At 47.0% G+C, this 12,432-nt stretch overlaps 2 protein-coding genes across 4 annotated transcripts in view; one reads left to right on the top strand and one right to left on the bottom strand.

The window, feature by feature from the left end:
• RTRAF (RNA transcription, translation and transport factor) overlaps positions 1-12,432 on the top strand; it is a 55,389-nt gene that overhangs the window by 16,613 nt on the left and 26,344 nt on the right. The gene's annotated exons all lie outside the window — the stretch shown is intronic.
• Positions 1-12,432, bottom strand: part of NID2 (nidogen 2) — a 58,378-nt gene that overhangs the window by 758 nt on the left and 45,188 nt on the right. For 2 of the 3 annotated variants that reach the window (XM_036109205.2, XM_078053693.1), the window contains exons 12-20: positions 11,866-11,985; positions 10,883-11,113; positions 7,222-7,443; positions 6,453-6,622; positions 4,063-4,192; positions 3,452-3,623; positions 2,629-2,786; positions 1,254-1,377; positions 233-345 (exon numbers count right to left, since the gene is read on the bottom strand). In XM_036109205.2, coding sequence (XP_035965098.2) covers positions 233-345; positions 1,254-1,377; positions 2,629-2,786; positions 3,452-3,623; positions 4,063-4,192; positions 6,453-6,622; positions 7,222-7,443; positions 10,883-11,113; positions 11,866-11,985 — 1,440 coding nt within the window. Of the gene's footprint in view, positions 1-224; positions 346-1,253; positions 1,378-2,628; positions 2,787-3,451; positions 3,624-4,062; positions 4,193-6,452; positions 6,623-7,221; positions 7,444-10,882; positions 11,114-11,865; positions 11,986-12,432 lie in introns of those variants that run through there. The other variant, XM_036109206.2, reaches the window with a different exon arrangement.

A 12,432-nucleotide genomic window follows, 5' to 3' on the forward strand; every position in this document is an offset into this window, starting at 1 on the left:
AGTATTGTTAAGGGGAAATATCCTAATAGGCTGACCTTTTATGTGTATAGTTAAGCTAGGTAGACTTAGGGGTGAACAATCGTTAGTACCCTATGTGTTGGCCATTAACTTTTCCATTCAAAGTGGCTCTCACTGGCGGTGGCAGCCGTATTTGGGCCACAGGTAATTGGTTACCAGATACATCCTTCTCTACCCTGCTGGTCCAAAGGAGCAGCCTGAGCATTTTATTTACCTGTTGGGCAGTAGGGATAGACTGCAGTTATCCCGTAGAGATGAGATCGCTGCTCTGGGAGATACTCATCAGCAAACTGGCCGCTGTCTCTATTTACTGATATAACACCATCCCTGGTAACAGAAAGGAAGAGTAAATTCGTAGGATTTAAGGTGGGGAAGAAAAAAAGTCACTTTCAATAGAGAATCTCTGTTCGCTAGCCTTCTAGAATGTATTTTTTAAATTTAACCAAATGTGTTTTGACTCATTTAGATTCAAAGATTTTTCTCTATCACTGGTTCTCAAAGTGGTCCCCAGACCAGCATCATCTGGGAACTTGCTAGAAATGCAAATTCTTGGGCCTCAGCCAGACCTACTGAATCAGGAATTATGGGATGGGACCTGGCAATATATTTTAACAATCCCTTGGAATGATTCTGATGCCACCGTAAAATTTTGAGAACCACTGGTGCAAATCAGTGCTTCTCAACCCTTGCTGAACAAATTACTTGAGGATCTAGTAAGATACTGATGCCTGGGCCTCCTGCCAGACCAATTAAATCAAGACTGCAAGGGATGGGGTAGAAGGGCTTAGACATCTAGATATGTTTTTAACGTTCCTCCTTGGAGAACTAGTCTAAATTACAGTACTTTTCCTTCTCCCAGGTGGACAACTAGTATGTCCATAATGTCATTTTTAAAAAAATCAATTTAAATCACACAGCTAATAGAGCTCAGGGTACCACTTAAGTGTAGTCTTTTATTCTCTGAAGATCAGATTTAGATTAATGCACTTCCTTTTTTGGATAGTTTAGTATCAGTTCTGCCACTTTTGAGCAGCATGTGAGCAATACCATTAAGTATGATTTTAAAAGCAATAACGCTTGAACAATGTTATCTATTAATTAAGAGATAATGAAAACTTCAGTGAAAAGCTTAATTACTAAAGTCATTAGTGACATTAGGTAAAAGGTCATAAACGGTGGTATGTCTTCCAGACTAGTCTGCCTTTTCAGGCTTGGCCAGGGTGTGTCAGGCTCACCTCCTCCAGTCTGTGTGGTAGAAGTGATCTGCATAGCTGACAATACTGAAGGGGTAGTTGAGGTTGTTCTGAATGATGCGACGTCCAGTCCCATCAGGTAGCGTACACTCTAGTTTTTTGGTTCCTTTTAAAACACCAGAGAGGGAAAATGAGATCATTCATACCATGAGAAAAGAAAACTTTGCCAAAAATTGTGGCAGGTAGAAGCCTTCTGAGGTAGAATAGGAAATAAGACCTTTTAATTATATACAGTGATACAAATTAGAAACTAAAATCTTCCTATTCTACTACCATTCTTCAGTTTGTTTGTTTAATAGCATTGTAGTTTTTAGAATTTAGACTCTTGATCCTTTCTTGGAAGAGAGGATTGCATTTTTTTCTCCCAAAATAGGACATTAGAGATAAACTTTGTTCTAATTAATTTCAAGTGTCACCTCGTAAATTGTAAACGTAACATCTAGATAAATACTTGCCCTTCATAAGCAGTGTATAATGCCTTTTAACTAAAATCCTTAAAACATTTTTAAAAGACCTGTTATTTCCTAGATAGGAATTAAAAGTAGCTAAAATGGTAACATGGCTCATGTTTTTCAGTGTAAAAGAAGCAGTCTTCAAAATTTTGTAATACCTAAACAAGTTTCTTATGGAACCTGGCTTTAAATTTCAAATAGTTTTTAAAAATGTAACTTTAAAAAAAAAGTAACTTGTTTTGGACCAACTGGATTATAATATTGACTCATCTGCGTTCTAGTCCTTTTTATTACATTATAAATTCTTTAAGAATGGACCTTTTTGTATTCTTTAGTATGTAAGTAGACCTATATAGCATCTTTTCAAATTGTTCTAATAAGGAAATCACACTACAGAAAGAGGCAACCTGAACTTACTACTGATGGCCATCCTGCCACATCACTTTCCAAAGAATGTTCTCAGCATACTAGCCTCCTGACTGGTAAAGCAACAGATATTTAAAAATGTCCTAATACTGGCAAAAAAAAGAAAACCTTTTGTTCACTTACTAAGTTTGTCAGTTTCAAAAGTAAAATTTCTTTTTAAAAAGTATACCAAGTGCTTGTGTGGGGGAAGGGCAAGCATTACAAAAATGAGTTGGACATAGTACTAGCCCTCAAATTACCACCTAATTCACAGACCACCGCCCCCCCCCCCCGAAAACCCTGGGAAGGATTATAAGTATCCATACAAAGTGTTCTTTAACAGTTTATACACCTACTAAAAGGAGTAAGTTCTGTGCTGTACTGTTAAAAATTTAAGCCAAAAGCTCTACATGATGGCATCTGGTTTTGTTGTAAACTCTGAGGTAGAGAGTGGCCCCCAGGGTAATGAAGTGCTGTGTGTTCGCTACCATCAGTAATACCTGCGTCTGCCCAACAGAGCAGTTTGGAGAAGGGGTCAAAGGTTAAACCATTAGGTAGTCCAATGTCTTTATTCACCAGAATTCTTCTGTTTTCTCCTTCTAAAGAAGATGTTTCAATTTTGGGAGCTTCTCGATTCCAGTCCGTCCAGTACAAGTTGCTGTGGGATAAATTAAATACAGTGAAAATGCAGTCCAAGAAATAAGTGTCAGTTTCAGAGTTTTGGTTGCTTTCACCATTCAATGAAGATAAACCTAGGATTTCAACACTAGGATTTCCTAATGCATTGCTGAAGGAGACCCGCCTCATTCCAGGTTAAGTGTTAGGCAGCCTGGCCCGATCATCTGATCCGCATCAGCCCCAGTCCTTCTCACATAGTCTGTGAATTCTCTATGTATTGTACCACAGTCTTAATAATTTTCTAGTTTATTCATTAGTTTACGACCTTACTTCCTCCTAGAATGTTCTCAGCATACTAGCCTACTGACTGGTAAAGCAGCAGATACTTAAAAATGTCCTAATACTAGCAAAAAAAAGAAAACCTTTTGTTCACTTACTAAGTTTGTCAGTTTCAACAGTAGGTAAAATTTCTTTTTACTTTAAAAAGTATACCAAGTGCTTGTGTGGGGAAAGGCAAGCATTCATGAAAGAATGGACCTTGTCTTTACCTAGAACAGTGTCTACACCCAGTAGATCCTATATACTGTTAAATTCACACATTGGAGCTTTTCCGTTCTTGTTCTGACCCTCCCCACATGGCATTTAAAATCCAAGGGCTTCAAATTAGGATCTAAGGAGGCAGGGGAATCAGGAAGCCCAGCTGACCCTTGGATTGGATCCACAGCAATGGCCCGAGGATTCACCAGGTCCGTGTGGAAGAGGGCTTGGCGCTCAGAGCCGTCCAGCCTGGCCCTCTCTATCTTATCCAGGCCACTGTCCGTCCAGTACATTGTTCTACGGAAGTGGTCGATGGCAAGTCCTTCAGGGCTTATCAGACCTGGAAATAGAACAATGGCAGGACTGGAGCATTTGCAGTATGAAAAGGGAACCTGAAGTGGAGAGAGATTCTAGGTTTGAAAAGTTTAAAAAATAAAGTCCTGAGAGGCTCTCAGTTGCAAGGAGCAGGTTAACAGAGGAACTTGTTCTGCCACCTCTAGTTCTCCTCTAGACTAACACACCGTCCGGCCTGGTGGCACCAGGCATATTCACAGTGCGGGGCCAGGCAGCGTCAGCCATGGCCGCCCTGAGTTCTCTCGGGAGCCCTGTTTCTCAGTAGGAATCACCTCCTCATTTCTCACATATGAACGTGTGTTTACAGAGGGGCTGGTATATACCGGTACCACTCAGTGAAGTGACTTGTATGGCACTTGACCTCCCCTTTTGCACTTAGTAGAGTCAGATGAAATACAAAGGGGTCTTCTGGAGGAAGACCTGACCTGAGTTGATGATCGTCTCAGGCTCTGCTCCTGGTTCCAGACTGGCACGGCTGATTGTCCGTCCAGCAACGTCTGTCCAGTACACCATCCTCTCGCGGCAGTCATAGTCAATTCCCACCACTATGGAGCCCTTTGTGGACCAAGACATGAAATGGGAATAATTAGGGCTCCTGGCGTTTCCCTGGAGCTCGCGCTCAGCTGCCCCTCGCATGGCCGTAGTGAACAACCCGTAACGTAGTCTCAGGGCCAGCTAAGCAGCGTGGTTACCTGAGTGGGCCTGGAGGCGGACTTCTGGGGGCCCGGCCAGGCTTAGCCACCGACTAGCCGTGCGACTTAACCTCTCTAGGCCTGGGTTTGTTCATTCGCAAAATGAAGATAACAGTACCTCCTTTATAGTGCTGCTCTAAAAATTAACACCATAAATGCTTCTACAGTGTCCTAATCAGTCATTAGTCTGCAGCAAGTGCTTAATAAGCGCTATTACTGCCAGCACTAGTAAGATGATTTCATGAAAAACAATCAGCCCCTTCAATGATTAAAGGACAAACGTTAGTCTTAGCAAAGTAAGTTCTTAATATTTTACTGGGCAAAAAAATAGCCGTTATTCCTTCCAAATGGTATCTGCACTTTTGAAACAGCCTTTCTAAAATTCACCAACATATAATGACAAAATCTATTCCCCTCCCCCTGTGAATATAATCTTTCCCCTGAGGTGTCCTCCCTCACCCCATCTCTCTCCTTACTACAAAGCAAACTTTTTGGTTGTATGCTTAAGTAAAAGTCTCCAGTTGGATGGGTTAAGGAACTGGAGACTGGTGGTCACCAAACCTCTGGCTAGGAAGGTCTTCCCTTCTTCATTGCTAAATATATTTAACAGTCTTTTTTTTTTTTTTAATGCTGAGTCTGTGATATGTCTTTGCAAAACTCTGCACAGTACTTGCTTCATTCAATTTCCAACTCAGACTCCTGGTCTGAGAAACTGAACAGATGTGCAAAGCCAACATCTAGGGGCCATCTGGCTGTCCCTGAGATCACACCAGTTCCTGACTTGCCTAACAGAGCCTCCTGGGGCTGGCTTGACATGCCTCTGGGAGCAGAGTCAATATAAAAAACACTGAACAAAGCAGGATTTGGCTCCTGTGAAAAAGTGGGCAGTATATATGGAAGGATCTGAAGGTCAAAGTATAGTTTCACTTGAAAAGTAAAAGTCCTCTGTCTCAGGCAGGAATGCACATCCATGTCCGTTTCCATTGACCTAGGGAATCATGGGATCTGTTAACCCATGTATTGACTTCAGAGTTTCTTGGAGGAATAAATCATTTTAAGTAAATTTCCCCAAGATGTGCTTACAGCCCATGTTCCATTCTCTTTCAAAAGAGTTCCACTAGCAGCACCACCACCCTGCCCTAGGAGCGGCAAGTTCAGAGATGCAGGACAGCCGTCAGACTCGGCTGGATGGTTAGACTGAGGTGTTGACAATTTCTTAGTTTCTACATCTTTTACAGAAACTTACACAACAGCTTGCTAGTGTTTGCCAACACGACTACAAAACCTAAATCTTAAGAAAAAACGCATCTTCCTCTGAATACTGGCTGCTTCTACACTTTTTTTGGAATCTGATAAGGCATTAGTTCGTTAACAAAAGTAAAGGCAAACATGGACATCGTACTGTTCTTTTTCCTAGATAGCAAGTACCTGCTGCATGAGGTTTAGAAATGGAATCAGATGGCTTTCCTTTATAAGTGGCAGTGCCTTTCTGGTGAACTCCCTTCTCTTCTCTCCATTTTAGAGAAGAAATCCCTCCTCCAAAATGGAGTGCCTTGTCAGTAGGGATGCTGCTGGCGCAGGAAGCAACAGGCATCTAGGGAAAGCTTGTTGGCTCCTTTCCCAGCATCCCCCTCCACCCAGATCTTCTGTGAAGGAGTTAGAGAAGAGACTGATCCACAGAACCAGAACGGGAGGGGAGGGGGCTGCAACAATGAGGCAGTCATTAATTTCTTTCCACTTGGGATTCGTAACTGACCACAGAAACCACACCCTTTCGCTGGTCCTCCTGGACCGTCTGGAGAGGTCTGGCACGGAGAGGACCCTGGGGACTTGGGTTAAGGTTCTGTCACTTTTGCCTTGGATCATCATACTGCCTCAATATCCTGACAGATCTGAAACTCCCTTTCCACTTATCCGAAACCCCATGAACCACTGGAGAAAGCCTGGGTCAGTCAGACGAAACTCCTGGCAGCAGTGCCCCCACTTCCTGTGAGAGCAGTGTCAGACTCAGGGAGTCGGGGTCCAGCCCAGAAACTCTCCAGGACCTCCCCCTCTACCTCCGGCCCTTGCCCAGATCTGAAAGCCCTCTGCAGCCCCGCCCCCACGGCAGAAATCCACTTTACATGCAGTGACAGCAGGGTCTTGGCCATGTCCTTCTGAAGCCTGGTTCCGTTGAGGGGCAAGTGACCGATCTGCTGGCCCTGGGCGTAGAGCAGGAAGGTGCCCACAGACGGAGGGGTCACGTCAGGCCGAGGCACGGGCCGGACTGTGGGCGGAGCAACCGTGGGGATACCTGCCGTGGGAAAGTACGAAGAACAGAGAGGAAAGGCAACAAGGGTAGGTGGGGAGAGGGGAAGAAGTTACTTTCCACACACAACCTCCAAAAACATCAAAAGGTTTTTACCCTAGACAGATGTGTTCCAGATGTTCCTTAAAAGAAATTCTAATTTCTAAGGTTTTTGTCTTCCCAAGGATTATGTAAAACACTGCCAATTACTAGGGAGGAAGACAACAAAACATTTCCCCTCAGAACAAAGCAAAAGGTTTTTTCTTTTTAAAGGAAAGAAACTAGCCAGTATTGTGTCCGCTTTTCTTTGGGCCCCCAGGGTGACACGTGTCTCCTTTCACCCTGCGCTGGGGAGGAGGAGTAACTGCACGTTGAGCTGAGTTCCAGATGTTCTAATTACAGAAACTGCTAATGACAAAACCAAACATGAAATCCAAATTGGGCTCTTGGGTAGACCAGATTATAAATCAACACGGCATATTACTGACTTCTTTCACCGGCCTTGGGAACCCCCTATTTCCCCATCTTCACCCAGAGCTGGCAGTTGCCCTCCAGCAAACCCTCCGAGCAGATGTGGTGAATGGGGGTGGTCCCTGGGTGCTTACAGGCAGGGGTGGTGCCTGGCTGCGAGCGGGTGCCCTGCACTTCTCTGCCATCTTTGTCCACGCACCAGCAGAAGTCACTCGTCCCGTGGCACTGCAGGGGGATGAAGTGGCCCAGGTCATCACACTGGGGCACATACTGGTCGTCCCTGGGCGTGCCACCGTAGTGCTCCAGCAGGTTTTCCCTCCAGCGCTCACAGACGGTCCGGGGCCTCTGGGTGGGCTCTGAGCAGATGGGGACAAAAAGCCTTTGATGGTGAGCCCAAGACAGAATACAGCATGTAGCTGAAGTTCCCCACACCTGGCCTCCCTCCTCCTAGCGTCCGCCAGCAAGGCCTCGGCCAAGCCCCCGGACACTGGACCGAAGCAGTAAAGTGCTCTACGAAGCTCTCCACAGGAATCCGGAGAAGCAAAGTTTCCTGGGCCAAGAGGATTTGTCATCAAGGCCCAGCCACATCGGTAGCCAGAGGAGGTCAGATCAGGGGTGCAAGGCACGCTCAGGCCGGGAGAGGCCCACGGGGACCACTCCGCCTGGGCCCAGAGCCTCTGCTAACAGAGCACTTGGGGGGGACCCTCATCAGGAACTCAGTGGCCTACATGATAATTAAAGGTAATATTTATTCTTTCCCACTTGGTTCAAGCTCCAGGACCTACACCCCAGAGGGCAATCTTGAGACTGGCCATGTGTCTTAGAAACTCGCTGAGTGCTCTACTTACGTGGCCCTCAGTGTCTGCTCACTGGGAAACTATGGAGTAAGACTTGCTGTAATTAGCATCTGTGAGCACAGCAGAGGTGGGGGCCAACTCCATACTGACTGACAGACACTCCAGTTCCTGGAAGCCCTTTGGCTCAGAGCTGAACCTTTATTTCGGCAGGCTCCAGCTTCCCGCCATAGAGCTCTGCCCCCTCCCTTCTCCAGCATCCTCCCCTCTCTGCTCCCCCTCCCAGCTCCCCACCAGGCTCAACCTCCTGCGAGCTCTTGCAGAGTGGTTTCTCTGGCTGTTTTCTCCCAGCCTTGCTTCCAAAGGGCTGTCACTCTGTCGTAAACATAGCGGTTCTTGGTCTGCAGGGACTCTGCTGCAGGATGTTTAAATAACTCATCCACCCATCTAGCATAGGCTTATCTAAAGGAACTCAAATAGAAGGTGCTGCTTTTTTAATTCCTGCAACTGAAAGCCTGTGGTCTGTAGAATCATACAGCCAAGTACCTACTTGATACCACCACCTAGATGTTTAACATCCATCTCAGAACAAAAATGGGGCCCCTCCTTTCCACCACCAAAGCTGCTCTGCCCTAGACTTTTCCCTATCAGTAAACAGCACCTCCATTTTCCATTGTTTGGGCCCAATCATCCTTGATTGCTTTCTCTCGCTTTCCACATCTGATAGGTCAGAAAATGTCAGCTGTCCCTTCAAAATACATTCAGAAAATCACTTCTCACCTCATCTACCCCTATCACCCTGGTCCAAGCCCCATGGTCTCCTGCTAGGATTATTACCAAAGCTTTCTTACTCGTTCCGTGGCTTCCCCTCCCTTTCCTGCCCCCCAGTGTAAACTACCAGCAGCCAGGAAGAGTCCCTTTAAAACAATCATTTCATGGCACTCCTTTGGTCAAAACCTCCAATGGCTTCAAAGAACAAAGTTGGAAACGTTACACTTTGGTTCTAGTACCAAAGGGTACCTCTAGGAAAGCGGGAGGGTGGTCAATAAAATCCTCAGAGCTCAAACCCAACTAGCTCAACTACAAGACTCACTGGGTTTGGGGGAAGTGGATGCTTTTCAGGTCGTCTCTATAGCTCATGACCCTTGGGAAGCCAAGTTCTTTTTAAGACCTCATGGAGAAGGAGTCTCGCACTTCCTCCCCTAGATGTGTCTCAAAGACCCCAGACGGGGAAATGTCGCTTCCTCAAACCACTAGCCATCCATCTCAAGGTGGGATTCCCTGCAGAAGCTCCCAACACTGCCCCAGGCCCACATGCAAACTCAGAGGGCACGTTCTTGGTTCAGGGGGCCACCCAGTAAGGCGAAGTTCTTTGTCTGGGATGCCGCCACACAGCACACCCAGCTTCTGGGAAATGGGCACCTCACATCACTGATATGTGTGCCTCCCTCTTGTTCCTTACTATTTGGAGCTCCTTCTTAATTCAACCACAGATTTCTCTCTTTTCTGTTTTTGGTTGGCAGGGCTTTTAAATATTTTGAAATCTTAGACACAGAGTGTTTTTTCCCTCCCTTCAAGCCAACCCCATTAATGCAGAGACTAGTCAGAAATGGCAGCCAAGCCGAACCAGCACCAAGAGAGAAGTCTGGGCCATGGAGAAAGATTCTGCACAAGAGAACATGTCCCTCCTTTAGTCGTTAACTTCTCATTCTCTTGGCTTCCTTCTGAATCACTGTCCTTAACACAGGCTTGTCTTAGTAAGTGTAACAGAACTCTAACCATTCCCTAAGGCGTGTCCCAACCATCTGATTTCTTTAAATCCCAGATGGAGTTAGAACCGAGACTTTTTAAAGAGTAGACATGAGTGAAACAGGATTTTTCTGGGTGGGTGTGTTTTTTTTTGGACCTACAAAATCTTTTACTAAAAATAGGGACAGAGAGGAACTAGGAGTGTCACTGTGGAAACAAGGACATACATCGGAATCAAGCATTACCAATTTTTACCTATATGCACCTTAGAAGCACTAATGTGCTGGCCGTAACGATATTATTGAAGGGATCAAAACTGGTGGTAATTCTCCAGCTCTTCTTACTCTTATACGTGAAAAGCCAAAATTAGTATTTAATCTTTCTCAGTAGTAAAAATGGACCTCTGAATAGCAAGTTCATGGCTTCAGGAATTATTTTGGCTACAATGGTATCAAGTCAGTCCTATGTTCTTCATAATAAAGTTCTGCCCACTCTGAACAACTCAGCAAGGAACACAAGTCTGCCCTGGCATGAAACGTGAGCACTTGACCGCCAGGCCCCACCCAGACAGGGAGTGCTCAGACGGTAACAGACGAGTTCACTGTCAGCATCTCCGACCGCACGGGCTAACACGACAGGTTCCTGCGCCTCTTCTGATGCTGGCCGGGGCAGGCAAGGGGTTCCCCATCCACATGCCAGGCCTGGCTGGACACAGCTGGGGTGATCAGCTTAGCGCAAACCAGCTGGACCCACCCCCAGGTGTCCTACCTATTCTTCCTATCAGTACTAAAATGGCCTTCATACTGTTTGCTGCAATTCGGAAGGCGGAGCGAAGGGATAGGAATATGGGCAGGCAGTTTTCCTTTTGGACGAAAGGCCAGTCTGGCAGGATCCTCTCGCTCTAAGATCTCCCAAAGCTGCCGTAACAGGTGCAGGGCAGTGGCCTCAGCCTGACCGACACACTCAATCTCCACTTCCAGGCTTGTCCTGGACAAGTGTGAGGCCACAGTCCAGCGTGCGGCAGTGATCACATATGTACCTCCGTCCGTCCCTGTCACAGCAACATGCACACGGGTGTGCACAGACCATTCCAGTGTTCCTAGGAGGAAGGAGCCGATGACAGGGTGGAGATCGGCCCAGGGTCTGCACGGTCTGGGCAGGGGTGATCACCTGCCCCACCCCGGTCAGCACCGTTCTGCTTCTGGAGCCCCAGGCTGAGGCTGGAAGCGGTTCTCTTCCCTGACTGGCTCACCTGGTGGTCCGCAGCGCGGCGGCATGGAGCCGGGGGGAGTCCGCGTGCCGGGGACTTCGCGGCCGTCGGGGTCCACGCACCAGCAGAAGCCGGTCATGCCGTGACACTGCAGTGGCAGGAAGCGACCCTGCTCATCGCACTGGGGAATGTGCAGCCGGCTGCCGGTAGAGGTGTGCTGAGCCTGCGCGTGGCGCTGCTGCTGTTCGCAGGGCTTCAGCCCTGAGGAGGGGTCTTCCGAGGCCGGGGTAAAGGAGATGTACAAAGGATGAATAAAAGACTGCAACCCATCCACTTTTACCAGCTAACTTCAAAGCTCCTATCCGAGGGGTTTTTTGTTTTTCCCTCTGTATACTTGGACGATAGCATCGCATGGGAAAAAGAGCAAGGCACTGAGATTTTGAACTCCTGGATTCTTTTAGTTCTGTCACTATCTCCCTAATTTCTCCCTGATTCTCACAGTTCACCCTGTCCTGAGCTGACTCCCCACCGCTGTCGGGGTAAAATGAAGAAACACCCATGGCTTCTGTCCAAACATCCCAAGAGACTTGGGAGAAAATAAGTAAAACTCTGTTCAGCCCCTGAAGTCCAGAATTTAAGTCTGAGAAGCTCCGAGTCAATGGCAATCACTAGATTGCACCGTGCTGGCCAAGACGCCCTAGAATAGTCATGGGGGCTGACTACCAACTCACTAGTGCATACGTTTAGTAAGCTTGATCTCAGTACTTCATCTCAATCACACTTACTGAGGCAAAGCCCATCACGAAGGGAGCTGACCACAACTGGTGGGACGCTAGGTAGGACAACGGATGGGTCATACTCCTGGCCTCCCAGAACGCTAATAACCAGTGAGCTCTCAGTAAACTAGGCAGCTAGAGGGAACAGGAGAAGCCTTGGTCTCCAATAGGAGTGGACTGAAGGCTGTAGAAAAATCACACTGAAGGAGTCAGGGTTTTCTGTGCCTTGCCTGGCTCTCCAAACCTTACCTGGTGTGCACTGAAGTCCATCCCCATGGTAGCCAGGGTGGCATCGGCAGGAGAAGGAGCCTGGGGCATTGTAGCAGGTAGCCGAGGGGTGACATCTGTTTTCCGAGCATTCATCGACATCTGTGGAGGCAGGAACAGGGATGAGGGGGTGGGGGAGGGAGGAAGGAACAGCATGACTTCACTGAAAACAATCGGGGCTACTACACGGCCTTAGTACACGTGGGTCAACGGCAAGGGGTCAACCTCAGAAGACCTCTGGGCATGAGCAGGGATATGATGACAGCTAAAGGCAAGCTTAATGTACAAAGTTGAGGGACACGGGAGTTAATGTGCAATGTGGTCACTTCCAGAAAAAAAATATCCTGCAGTGTATTTCTAGAGCATCTTTCATCCACAGTGAATTCCAGGAAGTCATCACCTTTGAACTAGCCTTTAGACTGTAAATCATTCACTTCCTGTCCGTCCCGCAGCAGTGAATGTGTGTAACAATGGCTTTGTTCTTGCACTGCTGGCTCGCTGTCCCTCTAGCATCGAGATGCAGATGCAAAGCAGCCAGAAGAGGCTCCC

The sequence above is a fragment of the Halichoerus grypus genome, chromosome 8 (genome assembly GCF_964656455.1).
Source record: "Halichoerus grypus chromosome 8, mHalGry1.hap1.1, whole genome shotgun sequence".
Taxonomy (NCBI): Eukaryota; Metazoa; Chordata; class Mammalia; order Carnivora; family Phocidae; genus Halichoerus; species Halichoerus grypus.